The sequence below is a fragment of the Nelumbo lutea genome, chromosome 1 (genome assembly GCF_056320005.1).
Source record: "Nelumbo lutea isolate HS-2025 chromosome 1, American lotus-T2T, whole genome shotgun sequence".
Taxonomy (NCBI): domain Eukaryota; kingdom Viridiplantae; phylum Streptophyta; class Magnoliopsida; order Proteales; family Nelumbonaceae; genus Nelumbo; species Nelumbo lutea.
The window spans coordinates 125,310,772-125,330,338 of NC_142684.1; the positions used below are offsets into that span (position 1 = coordinate 125,310,772).

The window sequence follows — 19,567 nt, forward strand, 5'->3', positions numbered from 1 at the left end:
AACAGATAAGATAAAAGAGAAAGGGGAAGAAACAAAAGAGAGGTGAGATGCGGGGTGGTGGGATGGGATGGGCAGAGAGCAAGTGGGAGAAGGTTCCGTGGGGCCCACGCCAAATGCGGCGAGGCGAGGCGAGGCGCGGCGCAATGGAAAGAACCAACCGATGGATTGGGTTGAGGGATGGATGAGGCCATGACCATGAGTCCATGAGGGTTGCCTTTTATTTTATTTTTCTTGCTTTATTATATTTATATTATTCTATACATACATATAAATATAATAACCTTTTTAACCGTACTTGTTTGTTTAATAACAATTAAAAGATAGGAATATTTTAATTTTACCTCATTTATTGCTGTTCCCAAGTCATCTTCTTCCTACTGCTTTTGAATTCCAATTCCATTCAGGGGGAGGAGTTGGTGGTTTTCATTGTTTTTACATTAAAATAACAGAAACAAGAGGTGGTGACGTGGATCGTACCCCATACTCCATCCATCCCAAACGGAGAAGAGAGAGATGCGCAACTCCATTTCATCATCAAGTGATTGAAAAACAGAAATAAACGTAGAAAGTCTCTCTCGAACTTGAGAAGGAAAAATAAAAGATGCGAAAACGCCGAAATCCACGCTGACATGCGCCGCACTCCGACGATTCTCTCTTCTGTTAAAAGTATATATAAAGGAGAATGAGAACGGGGGTTTGGATTTTGCATTACTGTGGGTTCCACCCACTACCCATCAATCCACCATCCACCACCACCACTTCCTCGTCAGTCGTCCCCGTTCTCCATCCGCACCAGGCACCAGGCTGTAGATTGTGTCATTTGTATCCTTACGATTATGCATCTTCAATTCTTCATGTATGAAGTATGATCGATGAAGCCCCCCTAGTCAACTCATACTTTCCTCTCTAAGTCTCTACTCTCTGCCCAGCAACTATCAATGAGCTTAGCTTATTATCATGTGACAAAATTTCCTCCGGCACCACAGTTCAGAAATTCATCTTTATCATTTTTAGGCTCCATTTTAAGGAATACAAATATAAATATGTAGAACATAAATCTTTATGTTTTATATTTGTATTTATATTCTCAACTTAATTTAGAAAGAGTATAAATGCAAATATATAAATATATATTAAAACCACGGTAACAAGTTTGGCCACGCTTAACGTGTTTCCGTCCCTTTTTCTTCTCCCACCACTTTGAAAATTCCGTTTAGTTGCAGAGAGAGAGAGAGAGAGCATGGCCTCGAAATAAAAATGGACCTAGTACATTTTCTTTTTTCTTTATATAATTTAAAGAGAGCAGAAAAAAGAATTATCATCATCGTCTGATCATCATCATCATGATCATCGTTATTATTACTATTATTATTTATTAACGCCACATCTCACCACAAGAAAGGATAATAGAAGAGGGATGACCGGCAGACTCATCTTTCCCTCCGTCACAAGAGAAATCCTTTGCCGGATAATTACAAAACCTCGCCGGATTTCAAAACCGGGACTTCAAAATTAAAAGAAAAAAAGGAAAACAAAAAAGTTACATCGAACATCGACGAGTTCAAAGTAGGTAAGTTTCGACGAGACTCCCCCCGCAAATTTGACAATTTTCCGTCTCTCTCTCCTCAAAGGAACAAATTCAGAAGCTTTGGCTCGCCGCTTCTCATCTGATCCCCGGCAGCAGCTCCGCTGTCGAAGCTCGTCGTTACCGATTCTTCCGAATTCATGGATGGACTCCCTGGACGACGCTTCTCCACCATCTCCATCACCATCCCTCCCACTCCTCGTCCTCCGGCTGCCACTCTCTTCGGGAATCCCGGCACCAAAGACAGATCGAGATTGCCAGGTTGTAGGTTGAGCCCCGCCACCTCATCGAAGCCCCTCCGCTTCGATGACGTCCTCGATCGGGAATACAGATCTTGCCGCTGCTGCTTCTTGATGTTGGTACACGCAACTTCCACCTCAGAAGTTTCGTCGGAGTCGTGGGATAGGATTCCGGCCACAACATCCGTCATGGGACGCAAAGTGCCGCCTCGAAGGACAGTCTCAACCGCCGTCTGGCAGACGTGCCAGTTCCCAGTCCAAAGAAGCCCCACGGCTCCGTTTACGGGATTGACAGTACGGCCGCATGCCTCGTATAGGAGTGACTGGAAGAGAGCTGGAATTTCAAACATGCATTTAACGATTCATCAGATAAAACCATAAAGGGTAAGGCAGAATAAAACCAAACTCAAGCCCGATCTAGAAAAGAAGAGAAGTTGTAGGGAACGAAAATTTGAACAAAACTTTCCTAAATGATAATTCTACGCTTCTTTTTGCATAATCCTATTTTCTTAACTATTACCAGGTCGCTGGTTTTCCGGGACAGCGGTTATGAAGGACATGAGACCGGCACGGCCAAAAAACTTGGCAACAAAAACAGTAGCATGACCCTGTGCCTCAGGACTCTCAATCCATTGAAGGCAGGGACGGAGAATGCAAGACTCGCTGCATCCCTTTCGAAGAACTCGACAGCCATTGCAACTCATCTCTTCTTGATGTCAGGATCATGAACCAAAGCGACAACCTCGGATTTTGGTTGGCAAGGAGAGAGATGAGGTTTAAGAGGTTTCTTGGTAACCAGGCAAAGAAGAAGGATGGAGTAGGAGGAGGGGATGAGAAAGAAGAAATTAAGGGGAGATGAAAAAGGAAGGATTGAAAGTTAGAAGGCGGTGGGAGGGAGTTGGGGGAGGTGGATTTATATGTATCCGGACTCGAGGTGGAGCCTCGTCTTTTCAAGTTAAAGACTAACCATAGTGGTTGGTTAGCTTTGCTCTTGGGTCGTCTTGGCCCTGCCTCTTTTGGGAATGGGAGGGATTAGGGAGAGTGTGGGTATATATACTTGGTATTTTCATTACCAAAGTTTTATTTTATTACTTTCCTCCTATTTTTTATTAAATATTAAAATAAGAGAAAAAGAAAGAAACGAGAGTTGTATGTGTGTGCGTGCGTGGAGAAGTGCGGACTGCGGAGTTAGGTTCCAAACTCCTTGGCGCGAGCGGCTCCGTGTTTCCGCGAATGCTTGTCCTCCGCCGTTGGATTCCTTCCTCCTGAAAATATGAATGCGTGGATATTATCAATAGGCTGCAGCTTTCTTACTCCTCTCCCACTTAACTTTATAAAGTTGTCCCTTTTTTTAATACCCTTCTTCTTTTTCCTACATCCTCAACACAACACAACCCCCGCACATGACATGGCCTGATCGCATCCATTCTTTCTCGTATTTGAGATGCCGTGGTAGTGTTAGTCTTTCCCTCTTCTTGCTAAGCTAAGGGCTCCCCACTTCCCCAGTCCCGTCCGTATATTTTCTTTTTATCGGCTAAATATTATAAAAAGCTAAAGCAAAAAAGTTTGCCCATCGCCCATTACATCCCAATCCCATCTGTCAAGATATAGGGATGTCCTATTCTTAATTATCACCGTAACACGCCCATATTTTTGGATATTTTCGTCGGTCGGATGTGTATGAGTGATTATTTGTAACTGTATGTATGATAGATACTATGACTGAACTTTTTTGCATATCTATACTTTTTTTTTGTCTTTTTCTTGGACTATACAACGGGGTAGTCCATCCCCCATCCTAAATCTCCCTCAGTAGGAGAGTTTGGCATATGATGCATATTTATATCTAACCATTTATTCCAAAGCTATAATACATGAATTGGGATTTATTCCTCACAATGACGAACATCTCACATTAATAAATATATATGAAAAATGTTTCCAAATGTACCTCTGAGATGTGTGTCAGCGAGACGCCATGCGTGAGGAGACATTACGTAAACGTGGCAAATATATGTTCATATTAACCATCCCTTAAATATTACGGATACGGAGTGGATTGAATTGGGTATCCGTACAACATGGATGAGGATTGAGGGGGTTGTTGAAGTTGAACCGGTGACTCAGTGAGAGAGAGAGAGAGAGATTTATGCATTATGCTCAACCGCGACGGGTGAAGTTAAGGAAATGAAGCATCCATACCCATGAGCCATGACATATCCGGATGGTGGAATTCCTCATTTAAATTTCAAAGTGTTAGTGGTTGGCCGATGGCTCTACTACATATGTAGTTCCCCCACACAAAGTCCTTTTCCCTTACAATTTACTTGTCTTTTGTATGCAAGTGGATATTCCCCAGAGCAGCAGGGGGGATGTGGTACAATGTGCGTGTGACGAGCACATCCGTGCATAATGCATCCCCGCGACTAAAACAAATCAACAGAATAGGGTCACATTGGATAAATATTTAAACAATAGGTTTATCCACGATTTGAAATGGTGGATAAATATGGATCCACATCCACCCCCAATCTCATCCAATATCATCTTCATCCGATTTGATTTGATTTAAACAATAGATTGATACATACTTATTGCATTCTTAAGGGTATCAGTAAAAACAATATAATTTTACTGATGTAGAGATTGCTTTTATTTCAAAAACAAATTGATATTGCAAAATAATACTCCGTAAAATCAGTTTGAATGTTGTGCTTTTGTTGGTGTCAGAAAAGATTCAAATTTTACACAAGTTGTTTTAGGGGTTGTTTGGCATCATTGTTGTTTCCTGGAGCAACGGTGTCACATCAGCGCCACACTAGAAAAAGAGATGCTCCACGAAATAAGCATTTGTGAGAAACTGTACAGTGCTTCAAGCCATGTCTCAAAAATCGGGAAGCTACGAGTTGGAGCAATGTCAAAGTTGGTGTTTCTTAGAGCTGCAGCTTGTTTCTGCCAATAAGGCAGTGATGCGGTACCAATGCTGAAAAAGTTTCCTAGAATAATTATACCAAACAGAAAAAGTTTTTGTTGCTCCAGGAAGTGTCTCACCTAGCAGCAATGATTCCAAATAAAAATAAAGGCACGGTGCCTCTGATGTGTGGCTTGGAGCACCGTTTTCTCATAAAACGGTGCGTTGCTGCCAGGTAGGATGTTTCCTAGAACAACAACTTTTTCTATTTGATACCATTGCTCCATGAAACATTTTCATCACTGATACCCATTATCCAGTGTCACATCAATGTCACATCATTGCCATATTGGCAGCAACGAGTTGAAACTCTAGGAAACGCCAAAATTGATGTTGCTCCAAGCCATGGCTTGAAACATTATTTTTTATGAAAAAACAATTCCAAACAAATGTCCATTTCCCGAAGTACCATTTTTCCCGATGTGACACCATTGCTCCAAGAAACGGTAACAATGCCAAACAGCCCTTTAATTTATTTTATTTCATGATGTATAATTATCATAATCATTTTTAATTTATTTTATTAATAAATATATAATACTTTAATGTTTTTAACTTAATTTTTTATAAATATTGTCGAAGAGAAAACATGGACAGTACGAGTACATTCTTACGTGATGGTGGTGGTGGTGGTATTAATCAGATAAGCGTCAGGTCAAGTTATGGTCGTTCTTCAGAGACTCCAACATCTATCACATTAATTTGTATTAATAGTTACTAAGTGATTAAAACAAATGGAAATATACTGTAGCACCTTATCCAATAGAATAAGCGACAAAATAACAGCAAGGAGAAGATTGCTCTTATCTTGAATTCTAAATAATCCCGCAACTTCTAGATGGTAGAGGCCCTAGTCCAATGGTCCCAGTTTGAGACAAGTTATATGTTGCTGGGAAATGATTATTTTTATGCAATACTTTTATACATAATCATTTATTTTTTTATTTTTTTTTTATAAAAAAAAAGTTACTTAATTATTTATTTGAAAATATTTTTATGCATGAAGATATCAATATTGTTGGATTATTCTGGATCCTAGTTCCAGCTCTTATTAGATCAGTGAAATCTACATTGGAATACCAAGTAGTTAGATCTTTGGTCAAACCAACCATTGTCTAAAGTCCTTAATTCTAACTAATTTTTGCTTTTGTTGAATAACATACTGTTTTTGAGGGAGAGGCATTAGTCTGAAGTTGCCCTATTTCTAGGATTAATAATCTCAAAAATTGGAATTACGCATATAAGACCTCTCTCAATTCTCAACATAAGAGTTCAAAGATTCTCTCCAAGTCTTCCATGGGATGGGATACTTAGACCCTCCTCCACCTTTGAGACTAATTAAGGAATAGGGCAACTCCATTTCTTTTCTTTCATAAGAGTTCAAAGATTCTCACCCTTATAATTAACTCCATTTCTTTTCTTTCATGATTTGTTTTTTTTGTCTTCGTATCACTGATTTTCTCTTTGACATCGAGTCAAATGTGGTTAGACGGTGTTTGGCATAATGCCGTTGTCTCGGAAAACGACTCTACATTGGGGTTACGTTGGAAAAAACGGTGCATCAAGAAACCCTAACGCCATATTTCATTTCGTTATTTGTATGGTCCCTATCCTTTCTCAGCCATCGGGGTGGTCTTGCTGTGTTCCCGCAACATGGCTCAGGCCTGCTCCTCCATCAATGACAACATGAGTGTCTCTTTCATAGTGATGGAGCTGCTCCTCCATCAAAGATGGACGACGTCTGATGCGTGAGCTTACTGGAAAGGATCTCCAGCAGTGTCAAACTTGCCAGCACCGTGCGTTCGGACCGGCTAGAATTTCCCACTGCTCAGGCCGTCGAGTTAAAGAATTTCCCAATTTCTACAACTCTTTTACAGATTTGTTTTTTCTTGAACTTTTATCCACTTTCTGTATTTTTTGTTTTCTAAATTCTTCATGGTAGTTTGCATCTTTTTGCTATTATTCTGTGATTTTTTGTAATTTTTTTTATAATTTTCTTCCAATTTGTTGTTGCTTTCTTGCCATTTTCACCCATAATGTAGGCGATTTTGAACCCTTGGATGCAAGAGAATATAAAGCGATGTGAAGTATTGGATAATGGGGACTAATGCTGAAAAACGGTTATAAAGCATTAGTACCAAACAAATAGTAATGCCATTTTCAGAGAAAACTTCTTATGTGGCAGCATCGATGTCAAACAGAAAAAATATAGTTTTTTTTTCAAAAAACGGCACAACAGATCCTCATCCATACACCACTATTTTCTTATTTTCTTAGAGAACTGCTCTGAGGAAATGGCATGGATGCCAAACACCAAACTACTTCTGTTGCTATTGATAGCGGCAACATCCATTTGTAATTTAACTAAAATTACAATGTTTTTTTTTTTTTTCTTTTCTTTTCTTTTGAAAGCCAAAATTGCAATATATTCACGACAAGAAATTAAAGAACTCCTTTTCCATATTGCCACCAGTTTTTCCATCACAAGATTCACAACCAAACAGCTGCTTCAGTGAGAAAGCGATATTGTTGTATAATCAGGTACATTTATCAAAGATATATTCACATGCGAGGACCACATCCGGCTCCGCTCCAATGGATACGCATTGACAAGTCAAAATACAATAAAGGAGCTCCGTTGTTGTTTGGTCTTCCTTACCAAACTATAATAATCAGATGTGGGGTCTTTGTAATACGCATATTTTATGCATGCATAGCATTCTAAATAGACGTTGCCAATTTAGTTTTGCAAATTTGTAGAAAAATATCGTTTTCAATGCTAGGAGTGATCATCAATAAAATCAATCGAATTGAAAATTTTAGTTAACTAAATCGATCAATTTGATAATTTTGAAAGATTAAATGTATCAGTTCGATTTTGATTAACCAATATATAAAAGAAAGAAAAAATAGCATTAACCAAATCGACTAGTGTATATATAATGCATTATAAATAATATATAATATATTATTCATTATTTAGTGTAGTTTACCTTCTGATGGTTTGTTATTTTATAGTTGTGTTGTTGTTGGCCGTTTGTATTTGGGGGGTATTCTTTTTTTGGATTTTGGGAGGGGGGAAAGTTGGTCAATGGGATTTTGGTTCCTATTGGCCAAGAATCTTATGTTCATTCTTCAGATTTATGTAGAGACTAGAGAAAATTTATTTTCTTGGGTATCATTTACCCGAGTAAGAGATACCCATCTCCTAGGTGGGTAAATAACTTTCCCACCTAGGTGGAAAGTTGCCAATACTTGAATTAGACAAAAATGCACCTTTCAATAATAGATTTTTATGGTTAAAATGGTCATTATCTTGTTTGCCTACGAAATAAAAGAACATGGTAAAATACACTTACCCAAATAATTGTATTTACCCCGGATAAATAACTTACAAAAAAACAAACAGGGCCTTGCTATTTTAGTGTTTTGTTGCGTTTAATGAAATCACCTTCTCTACTCCAAGCAAAAACACGAAAATAGTCAACTTCATACATAGCATAGGTTAGATTTGCTTTGGCTTTTGGTAAATTAAAATAGGTTAGGTTAGGTTAGATGGAATATCGAAAGAGACGGCAACTTACGCCATTCTCCAACATTCAGAACGAAAGTGACCGTCTTTCCTTAGTTACACTTCTGTGGGCCATGGCATCTCTCCTCTCTAAGGGAGGATTGTAGGAGTTTTAATAATCCCGTTCTTTGCTCAATGCTCCTTCCTTCACACTAGCAGAGTAGCATGATTTGCTTGTACAATTCAGTGCATCTACACTTCTTTTGAACCTGATTTTGTACATGACTCTATTTTGTAAAAGACCTCCCAAATTAAATAGATGCTTTGTTCAGAATATATATATATATATATATATATCGAAACGAGCCCAAAAAAGGGGAATTGTTACAGTAGCGTGACGGAAGGGAGGCACGATGTTGTCGTGTGTGGAGAGGGAAGTCAGCTCCATTATGCTGAGTTGGGAACCGCTGCAATTCCATCGGTCTGTGGGAGCCTCACATACCACCTGTATAACACATACGAGACACACTCGTATAATCGGAAACCTGTTAGAATGTACAGCGCATTTAACTTATCATGCACTTGCATTTGGTGTGTGACAGATAGGGGTGGATTCAACCCGAGTCAAGTCGAATAGTATGACGCTTGACCTTGCCTCGCCTAGGAAGTATAAGGCTTTAGTTCGGTTCGAGCTAAAATCTTGAGCTCGAGCTTGGTTTGAGTCATAACCTTGTAAGTTTGAGTTCGATTTGAGAAAAATATTTTATAAAAATTAAAAATTATATATAAAAAATATTATTTGATATTTAAAAAAATAAGAATTACATGATTTTTATTATATATATTATATTTGATATATATATATTCAAGTCGGTTCACGAGTCTCACGAACCGAGTTCTTTTAGGCTTGAGCTCGGCTCGCTTTTAATCGAGCCTGTAATCTCGGTTGAAACCGAGCTGAGCCGAGCCCAAGTAGCTCGTGAAGAGCTGGGCTCGTGGCGACCCCTAGTGACAGATCACAGATGCCTCTCTTTATTCTTTTAAATATGGTGGATGGATGGCAAATTCCTTAATTTTTAAAGCAAATGGCCATGGTTTAGGCCTCTTAATTTACATTTCTAGAAAACACGTGTAATAAAGTAATATATACAATAACGAACCTTTAATTAATATAAATAAAGAAATGGATTGATGGTAACTAAGCAATATATGTAAATAAAAGGTTATAGATTCAAGTCTTATCATAAGCATATTGAAATTTCGATTATTTAATGATGCAAGTGGTTTTATGAAACTAAAACCGGTTTATTGGTTTTCCAAATAAACCATTTAGTCAACTGATTTTAACTTGCTTTTTAGAAAGGGAAAATTCCCGATTAGTACCCTGTACTTTAGGCCTATTGCCACTTTTGTCCCCAAACTTTAAAATGCGATAATTCAGTACCCAAACTTTTAAAAAATGACAATCCAATATCTACCGTTAACTAGTTGTTAACCAGTCGTTAAGTGATATTTGAAAAAGACACAAACACCCTTCAAGTGTTATTTAATTTATCAACCATCTAAACATTGACAAAAAGTTAACGGTCTCAAATCTTTGCCTTTTTCCATTCAAGAAAGTTGGGGTCACGTTTGAATGGGCATTCTGGTGACCCCAACTTTTCTGAATAGAAAAAGCAAGAATTTGAGACTATTAATTTCTTGTCAATGTTTGGATGGTTGATAAACAAAATTAGATAATACTCGAAGGGCATTTATATCTTTTTCAAATGCTACTTAATAACTAGTTAACAACAGGTACTGGATTGTCATATTTTGAAAGTTTGGATATTGAATTATCGCATTTTAAAGTTTGGAGACCAAAATAGCACTAGGCCCAAAATACAGAGTACTAACTAATCACTTCAAAGATTAATGGGGGCATTGGGTCTTCCTCTTATCTCTTAATTAAGAATCTTGGTGGATATTAACTCTACCGGTCAAACTTCTAAAAGCACCGGTGCTAATTCATGTTCACGAAACAAGGAGGAGAATTAGATGGATAGCTTGGAAATTTGTTACTAATGTCATTTTAAATTGAATTTTGACGTGCCACTCCCTGGGGCTAGTGGTGGACGTGATGTTATAAGAAATGCTCGTGAAGTTCTTTGTTATGCTTCATATGTGCATCTGATTATTAATAAATTAATCACTTAGGTTGTGTTTGGTTGCAATGCAAATAAATTTGCATTGATGCAAAATCATAGTAGTGAAATGATTTAAGTGTAAAATTTGGCTTATTTCTATATTTTTTAAAACTGGACTGAACCGGAAAAATTAGGAACCGGTCACCTGACCGGTTTCGTTCCCCTAAAATCGCTTTTTTCCTCAAAACCGTTGATTTTGGTTAGTAAACCGCTGAACTGGCCGGTTAATCGTTCAAACGATTTTGACCATTTTTCAATTTTTTTAATTTTTTATTTTTTTGTCAGAACGGGTCGGACCGTTCGAACCAGTAACCGGACCCCTGACCGATTCAGCTTTAAAAACCATGCCTATTTTTGTTTAAAATTTTAACTTATTTTGTTTGGCTGCATTATAAAGGAAGTAAATCAAGACATAAAGTAGAATTAAGTAAAATCCAAAATAAAATTAAACAAAAAATTATGCATTTTTTTATATTTGCACTCCTATGCATTTATACTAATGCAAATAAATTTGCATCGCAACCGAACAGAGAGGATTTGATCCCATTCCTTTTTGGAGGGGTTCTAAGTGACCATCTCGACAACTAGATCTTCAGCACAAATGGGTGGTCTAATCCAATGCATTTCTTTTTATTGGAGTTTAAGCCTTTTGTGCCAAACGAGGTCAAGCCATTTTTGGAGGCAATTTCGAGTCATCATCTGAACTATTAATTTATAGCCAAAAACAATTAGGGAAAATTTCGCATCCTGTACTTTGCATCTAATGCCACTTTGGTTCCTAAACTTTAAAATGTCACAATTCACTACCCAAACTTTCAAAATGTGTCAATTTAGTATCTATCATTAACTAGCCCATTAACTAGTCGTTAAGTGCATGCAAATGCCATTCATGTATTAACTAATTTTCTTTATCAATTATCCAAACGTTGATAAAAAAATGAACAGTCTCAAATCTTTGCCTTTTCTATTCAAGAAAGTTGGGGTTACCAAAATGCCCACTAAGACATGACCCCAACTTTCTTGAATAAAAGAGACAAGGATTTGGAACTGTTCATTTTTTGTCAGTATTTGGATGATTGATAAAAAGAATTAGACGATACTCAAAAGACATTTGTGTCTTTTCAAATACCACTTAATGGTTGATTAATGATAGATACTGGATTGACACGTTTTAAAAGTTCAGGTATTAAATTGTCACGTTTTAAAGTTTAGGAAATGAGTGGCACTAGGCCCAAAATCAAGAATTTTTCCAAACAATTAAGACAAACTAAAAGGGAATTAATATAATTGTTAAAGCGATTGTTATTTTGCCAGCTTTCATTAATATGTTTGTTTAGGTTAGGGGTTCAAGAGTGTGCCAAACAATTACATTTCGACAAAGACGCAACAGAGTGTGCCCCCATCACTTCAACCAGAAGGAAACTCCATCGTTTAGAAGATTGCTCGAGGTGACCCCCTCCCCCCCCCCCCTTTCTCTCTCTGATTTCAGAGATTTTACTCTCGAGATCTCTCAAGGTTGTTTTTATTTCCGTTTGTTTTTTATTTTTCTTCCCTATTCTGTATTTTTCCCCTCTCTGTTTTTCCCTCCTTGTGTTTTCTCCCTTTCCTCTCTCTCTCCTGTGATCTATGCTTCCCCTCGTCTGTGTCCTTCCCCTCTCTCTCTCTTGAGATCTTTGTTTCTCTTGAGATTTCTCTAGATCTCTCGAGGATCACCCCCTTCTTTCTCTGATTCTCCCATCTTCTTTGTGTTTCTTTATTTGCTTTCTTTCTGCGGGCTTTCTGACATCCTAGATGACCAAGCTAGTACTAGATGGCTGAGTTCGTGCTCCGACATCCTAGATATCGAAGATAGTGCTGGATGGCTAAGTTCATGCTCCGACATCCTGGATGGCCGAGATGGTGCTCTAAAATAGTTTTCTCTCTACTTTTGTGTTTCTCTGGCGTCCTAGATGGCTGAGTTCGTACTCCAATGCCCTAGATGGCATCGGATTTTTAGATGACTGTTACAGTTTTCTAACATTGTGAATAGATTGTCCGTTCCTTGGCATTGTGGATGGACATTATAGTTTGTACCAAAGCAAAACAACAAGAAGAAGAAAGAAGAAAAGGCAAGAAGGAAGGAAGAAGAAAGTGGAGAGAAAACTTTTCTTTCTCGCAGTCCAAAGGGTTACAATAATAGAGTTTATATACAGAGCATCGGCCAATAACAGAATGCCAGCTTAAATAGTGAAAGACAAAAGAAAGAAAAAGAATAAACGAATGACTTAAGAGTAAGTAACTCTACATCCCCTTCTCAAGTTGGAGTTTGGTGGATATCAAGCAAACCCAACTTGGACATGAAGTTGCTGAGTTTAGGACCAGAAAGTGGCTTTGCAAAAACATCAGCTACTTGGTGATGAGTGGAGATGTGTTGAGGATTGATAAAGCCTTGCTTAAACTCCTCTCTAACTAAGTGGCAATCAATGTCCAGGTGTTTTGTTCTTTCATGAAACACTGGATTGGCAGTGATGTGTAGAGTAGTTTGATTGTCACACCAAAGAGGAATTTGAAGTTTTAATTGGATGCCAAAATCCTTGAGAACATAGGAGATCCATTGAAGTTCACAAACTGTTGCTACTAAATTCCTATATTCTGCTTCTACTGATGATCTTGAGACTGTTGTTTGCTTCTTTGTCTTCCAAGAAATGAGAGCTAACCCCAAAGAAATGCAAAACCCTATTAAGGATTTTCTGGTTTCAGAACAGGAGGCCCAGTCTACATCACTGAAAGCTTCCAAGTGAAGAGAATTGTCTACTAGATAAAAAAGGCCTTTTGAAGGACAACTTTTTAGATATCTAAGCAAGTGTATTGCAGCTTCCCAGTGTGACTGACATGGAGAGTTTGCGAACTGACTTAGCTGTTGTACAGAGTAGCTAATGTCTGGCTTGCTGATATTCAAATACAATAAACGTCCAACAAGCCTTCTATATCTTTCTGGTTCTGATAGTGGGGTGCCTTTGTTTGCACACAGCTTTTGACCTTTGGGGAAAGGTGTTTTAGTTGGCTTAGCACCAAGGAGTCCAGCATTTGTTAGAATGTCAAGAATGTACTTCCTTTGGTTAAGAACAGTACCTGAAGAACTCCTAGCAATCTCCAAACCCAAAAAATACTTGGCGTAGCCAAGATCTTTGATAGTGAATAGCTTATCCAAGTACTGTTTGACTGAAATGATATCTACTTCTGAGGTACCTGTTAAAAGCACATCATCTACATACACTAACAATGCAATGAAGGAATCAAATGAGTGCCTAACAAATAAATAGTGATCATGAGCTGATTGATGGAAACAAAAAGTCTTAATTTTGTAACTAAATTCAGCATTCCATTGTCTTGAGACTTGTTTAAGCCCATAGAGTGATCTCTTCAGTTTGCAGACTTGACCCTTGGCAGTCTTATAATACCCTTCTGAAGGTTGCATGTAGACTTCCTCATCCAAATACCCATGCGAAAATGCATTATTGATATCCAATTGATGGATAGGCCATGATTTAGATGTTGCAATTGCAAGAAAAAATCTTGCAGTTACTATTTTGGCCACAGGAGAGAAGCTATCAAAATAGTCAATCCCTTCCACCTGGTGAAAGCCTTTGGCTACCAGCCTGCCTTTGTATCTATCCACACTGCCATCCAGATTCAACTTCAATTTATATACCCATTTGGAACCAATGGCCCCTTTTCCTTCTGGTAAATTAGTGAGTTCCCAAGTTTCATTCTTCTCTAATGCTTCTAATTCCGCATTCATTGCTTTAGTCCATTCAGCATTAGTACTGGCTTGATTATAAGAAATTGGTTCTTGAATATTTGACACATTAGCTAAAAGGGATAAATATGATGCAGAAAATGAAGGTGATTGAACAAAGGGATATGTTGGAGGTGTGTGAGGTGATGATGCATGAACCTGTGACTGATTGAGGATTCTGTCAGTAGTTCTAACACTGCTACAAGCCAAGTTAGTAACATAGTCTGTAAGCCAAGCTGGTTTCATTTTGACTCTAGTACTCTGTCTGATAGGGGGTAGGTTGTTTGCAATAACTGGGACTGTAGTTTCAGGAAGTAAATCACAAAGTGGACCAGTGGTTTCTATTGTCGGTTCAGAGGTTGGTGAATCCAAAAAATCAGGTGTTTCATTGGGCTCCCCTATTGATGGTATGGGTGATGATGCATCTGGTGTAGGGGTTGGTAAAAAATCTGAAATATCATCTGGAGAAGGTAGTGGTAAAACAAATGATGGATTTTTATCACCATAAACTGAATTGGTTCTGAAAGGGAAGATTTGCTAATAGAATTTTATGTCTCTTGACACATAAACTTCATGTTTTTCCAAATCATAGGCCTTATAGGCCTTATAGGCCTTTTGGCCAGGACTATACCCAATGAATATACACTTAAATGCTCTATGATCAACTTTGTTTTTATGAGGTAATGTATTTGTCACATAGCATAAGCAACCAAAGCATCTTAAATTGGTATAATCCGGTGGTTTATGAAATAGGACTTCAAATGGAGATTTTCAGGCTAACACTGATGAGGGTAGTCTGTTTATAATATGAATAGCCATAAGGATGGAATGTCCCCAGAATTTTTTTGACAAGCAAGATTGGAACATAAGATCTATTGCCACTTGCAAGAGATGCTTGTGTTTCCTTTCAACAATTACATTCTGTTGAAGTGTATAAGGACATGTCTTTTGATGTAACACTCCTTTGCTAGAAAGAAAGGATTGAAAGTCATGGTTTGTAAACTCTATTCCATTGTTAGACCTTATGGTTTTGATAGTTTTATCAAATTGGGCCTTAACCATGTTAAAAAATTGAGTTAAAATGGCAAGTGTTTGGGTTTTGTGTGACATCAGAAATGTCGAAGTTGCTCTGGAACAGTCATCCACAATTGTTAAAACATATGTGGCTCCAGTAATTGAAGGCTCTTTGTATGGTCCCCAAGTGTCCAAATGGATTAATTCAAAGGGTTGTTGGGTAGTGATACTGCTGGTTGGAAAAGGTAGCCTTTGTTGCTTAGACAAGTGACAAATTTCACACTCAACCTCATTTTGTAAATTCAAGCATTTAAGAAAATCAATATGCTTTAAAACATTCATTGAAGCATGTCCCAAACGACCATGCCAAAGAGAGATTTTTGAAGTAACCATACTTTCATTTCTAGAAACGGCAGCATTACAAGGTAAAAAGGTATCATTGAAATTCAAAAACTTGTCACTGTTTGGCTCTGTATTACATTTGAATTTTCTAAAACAAGAGTTGTCCAGGATGTATAAGCTTCCTAGTAATTTCCCTACTGCCAGAATCCTTTTAGTCTGCATGTCCTGTAGCAGACAATGGCTAGGTAAGAATGTGAACTTTATTTGGGCAAACTCAGCAAGTTTATTTATTGATAAGAGATTGGATTTAAAACTAGAATGTGTAATGCATCTTTCAAACAAATATCAGTTGACAAATGAATATTTCCAATGCTATGAACAAATTTAATGGATCTGTCTGGTAGGCAAACAGGTAGTGGATGTTTAGTGGGTCTACGCTTATCAAAAAGGGATTTATTTCCACACATGTGGTTTGAAGCCCCTGTGTCAATTATCCAAGTAATCGCCTTCAGTAAGTCAATAGTACTCAATGCAAAACTTAAAGCACATTCAGTATTGAAGGAATTACCTACATAGTTGTCCAGGTTAGCAAAGTTGACATGGTTGCCTTCCATAGTCATCTTCCCCTTCATCAGCTTCAAGATTTCTTGTTGCACCATATTTGCCAAATCCATTTTCTTATCAGTTTTCCCATCAACCTTCTCTTCAATTCCAAAATCAAAAAGAGTTTCCACCATGTTGGCCATTGTTTTGTTTCCTGTTTTTTTTTTTTTTTTTTTTTGCTGCTCCTTGAACTCCTTATACCATTCTAGGTATCCATGGAGCCTGAAGCAAGTCTCCTTCACATTGCAATGATCACAATACTTGTTGTCCTTATCCTTCCTTCCCATGTCTGTCTTCTTATTATTTCCCCTATTAGTTACATCCCTTTTGTAGGACTGATTGGTGTTTTGGGTTTTGGCAAATAACCCAATAGAGTCTATGTTTTCATTAAAAGTTATGTGTACTTCTCTCTGTTTTTCAACTCTGAGAATCAAGGAATAAGCATGGTTCACAGAGGGTAAGGATTCCATTACAAGGATTTGACTCCTTATATTATCATAACAGTCACTTAAACCCATCAGAAATTGCATTAATCTATTGAATGAATGCAAATCGGCAACTGCTTTAGCAAAACCGCAGGTACAAGGTGGAATAGGCATTAAACAGGTTAGCTCATCCCACAGCCTTTTAAGCCTAGTGTAATACTTAGCTACTGATTCATTCCCTTGAGATATTGAACTTATATCTCTTTGGATTTAATACAACAAAGGCCCATTGCTTTCACCAAATCTTTCAACAATTTCATCCCAGAGTTCCTTCGTTGTAGTAATATAAAGAAAGGCATCTACTATTTCTTTTGAGATTGAGTTAAGGATCCAGGAAGTTACCATGTAGTTCACCCTTGTCCATAGCTCAAACTCTGTTGTTCCTTCATATGGCTGAGCAATCCTCCCATCCATTAAACCCAGCTTCAGTTTCGCACCTAGAGCTATCTTCATAGATCTGCTCCAAGTGAGGTAGTTGTTCCAGTTAATGGTGTTATAACTAGCATCATTCCAGGATGATCCGAACTGTGCAAGAAGAAAGGGTCTCCGTTCGAGTTGTAGGCTAACTCTCTTGTAATCTATGCAACAGCTCCAGGGCCAGTCGTATTTCGACCATTACGAGTAACAGAGGTATCAACTTCTTCTTCCATAGTGTTGATAGGAAAACACTCAAAAAGAAAGAGTAGGCACCAGATCTCGTCGCTTTAATACCATGTACCAAAGCAAAACAACAAGAAGAAGAAAGTAAGAAGAAAAGGCAAGAAGGAAGGAAGAAGAAAGTGGAGAGAAAACTATTCTTTCTCGCAGTCCAAAGGGTTACAGTAACAGAATTTATATACAGAGCATCGACCAATAACAGAAGGCCAGCTTAAATAGTAAAAGACAAAAGAAAAAAAAAAAAGAATTAACGAATGACTTAAGAGTAAGTAACTCTACATAGTTCTCCGGCGTTATTTGGAATACATCTTGTAGTCGGTGGTTCTTCGATGTGTTCTGTGGCAGTTACGGATGATGCTGTCTTTTGCAGTTTTTGGCGTGATTGGAAATTACATTTCATAGCTCGTGGCTTTGTAACCTCCTCTTGGTCAATTTTCAGTTTGATCGGTAACTCTTCTTGTCAGTTTGCTCGTCAGTTTTTGAAAATTTCTTGTGAAGTTTTGACTCTGTTGGAAGTTGGCCCTCTTTTATTCGTATTTCTTCTTATGTAGTGCTTACAAGAATTTCTCATGATGTTTAGGATTTGTTACAATCCGTTTGGGTTTTTTTCTTTTTTTTTTTTGTGTTTGCTGCTCATGGATTATTGTATTTGAATTTTTGAGAAAAAAAAATATGCCAAACTGCCAACGAACTTCACTTCCTGTTCATGGGCCCACACATGCATTTTCTGAAACAACGTAGTTATAGTCTATAGTCTACACTGTGCCTGAAAACGGAACATGCCCTTATGGGCCTATGTAGCTGAATGGGCTCAATGGCCAAGTCTGCCATGGGCTTTGAGCCCTTGAGCCTTCAGCTAAAAGAGCGCATTCTCCAACAGCCAAAGGGATGGGCCCAGTCTGTTATACTGTTACACGTCAACTCCAACTCCATGATTAAGTGGGTATTGGCTTAGGGTTGTACCAACGAGTATTGTTGATTGGAATCTAAATCCACCGGTGAGAAGAGCCCTCGCATATCACCACCATCTTCCTAAAGCCTTAATGAATCATAAACCATAATTTAAATATAATAATCCAATTGGGATATGCTCTTCACAGAGTGCATCCCACAGCCACTTTACAGAAAAACGGAATCTGTTCCTCACATACATATTCATTGTGCACTGATAACATTGTCCATGAATAATAACTTATAAGTATGGAAGATGTTCTCAATGTATAGTAGGATGTGCGTGTAAAATTGGTGTAAGACGCCCTGTGTGGAGCAGATCTGATCTCTTTGCAGTCACATCCCATCTAATATTAGGAGAATGATAATACAAAAGTAGGAGAGATATTCTGAATATATTATGGGAGGTGCATGAGGAGCAGATCCAAATTCATAATAATCATGATCAATTTTATATCCAAAAAATGTGATGATGATGATGACAACAACCATGTTGATGATAAAGAAAATATTGTTAATAAAGATATATTAATATATTAATTAGATCGCTGTCATTGTTTAATAAATATATAAATAAATAAATAATTTTTTTATAAGATGCTAAATAACTACGCTATTATTTAAAAAAATTCCTTGCAACTAATTAAAATTGACTTTGTCACAATTCACAAAGTGAATTAATTCTGCTGGCAATCACTATTTGTGGAGTTCTTCAAACATATTAATTTCTAAATAAATTAACATTTAAGTGTAGTTAATTGTGGATTGTCAATATAGACGTGGCAATTGGGTTGGGTGGGTCGGGTTTGGGTTGAGTCAAGATCCTTCGGGTTGATTTAGGGTCGGGTTGTTTTTGGGTTGGATTGTCAAATAGTAGACCCGTGGGTCAATTTGGTTTATCCCAAAAAATAACTGAAATTTAAAAAAATAAAGAAAGACTACATAAAATTTGTCAAAATTAAAAGAAGTAACCTTAAAATTCCAAATATAAAACAAAAAACTTGAACATTTAACAATTTAAAGAGTAAAGATTAAATAGAAAAAATTAAAGAGCGGAAACTTCTAACAATGAATAAATAATCCCAATTAAACTTGACAATCAGGTCAAGGGGTTGACCCATGACCCAATCCAGTTTTTTCCAGGTTGGGTCGGGTCGGGTCATTCTCACATTCAAGTAGTTAAATATGAGACCCTAACCCTGTTTTTTTGGATTGAGTTGGATCAACTTTTTACCAGGTCTAACT

The 19,567-nt window shown here is 37.6% G+C and overlaps 1 protein-coding gene across 1 annotated transcript; it reads right to left on the minus strand.

Annotated features, from left to right (window-relative positions):
- Positions 1-1,315: 1,315 nt before the first annotated feature.
- On the minus strand, positions 1,316-2,850 carry LOC148877361 (LOB domain-containing protein 38-like). The gene is made up of 2 exons (XM_088985597.1): positions 2,345-2,850; positions 1,316-2,158 (listed from the first exon to the last, which is right to left on the minus strand). The coding sequence occupies exons 1-2, from the start codon at positions 2,526-2,528 to the stop codon at positions 1,626-1,628; spliced, it is 717 nt and encodes a 238-aa protein (XP_088841723.1). The 5' UTR covers positions 2,529-2,850; the 3' UTR covers positions 1,316-1,625.
- Positions 2,851-19,567: the final 16,717 nt, after the last annotated feature.

What these genes read in the sequence shown, in the direction of transcription:
- LOC148877361 (XM_088985597.1), bottom strand. Translation starts at nt 2,528, where the DNA reads ATGAGTTGCAATGGCTGTCGAGTTCTTCGAAAGGGATGCAGCGAGTCT. An exon ending in CCCGGAAAACCAGCGACCTG is followed by an intron (nt 2,159 to 2,344) that starts GTAATAGTTAAG and finishes TTGAAATTCCAG; the next exon opens with CTCTCTTCCAGTCACTCCTA.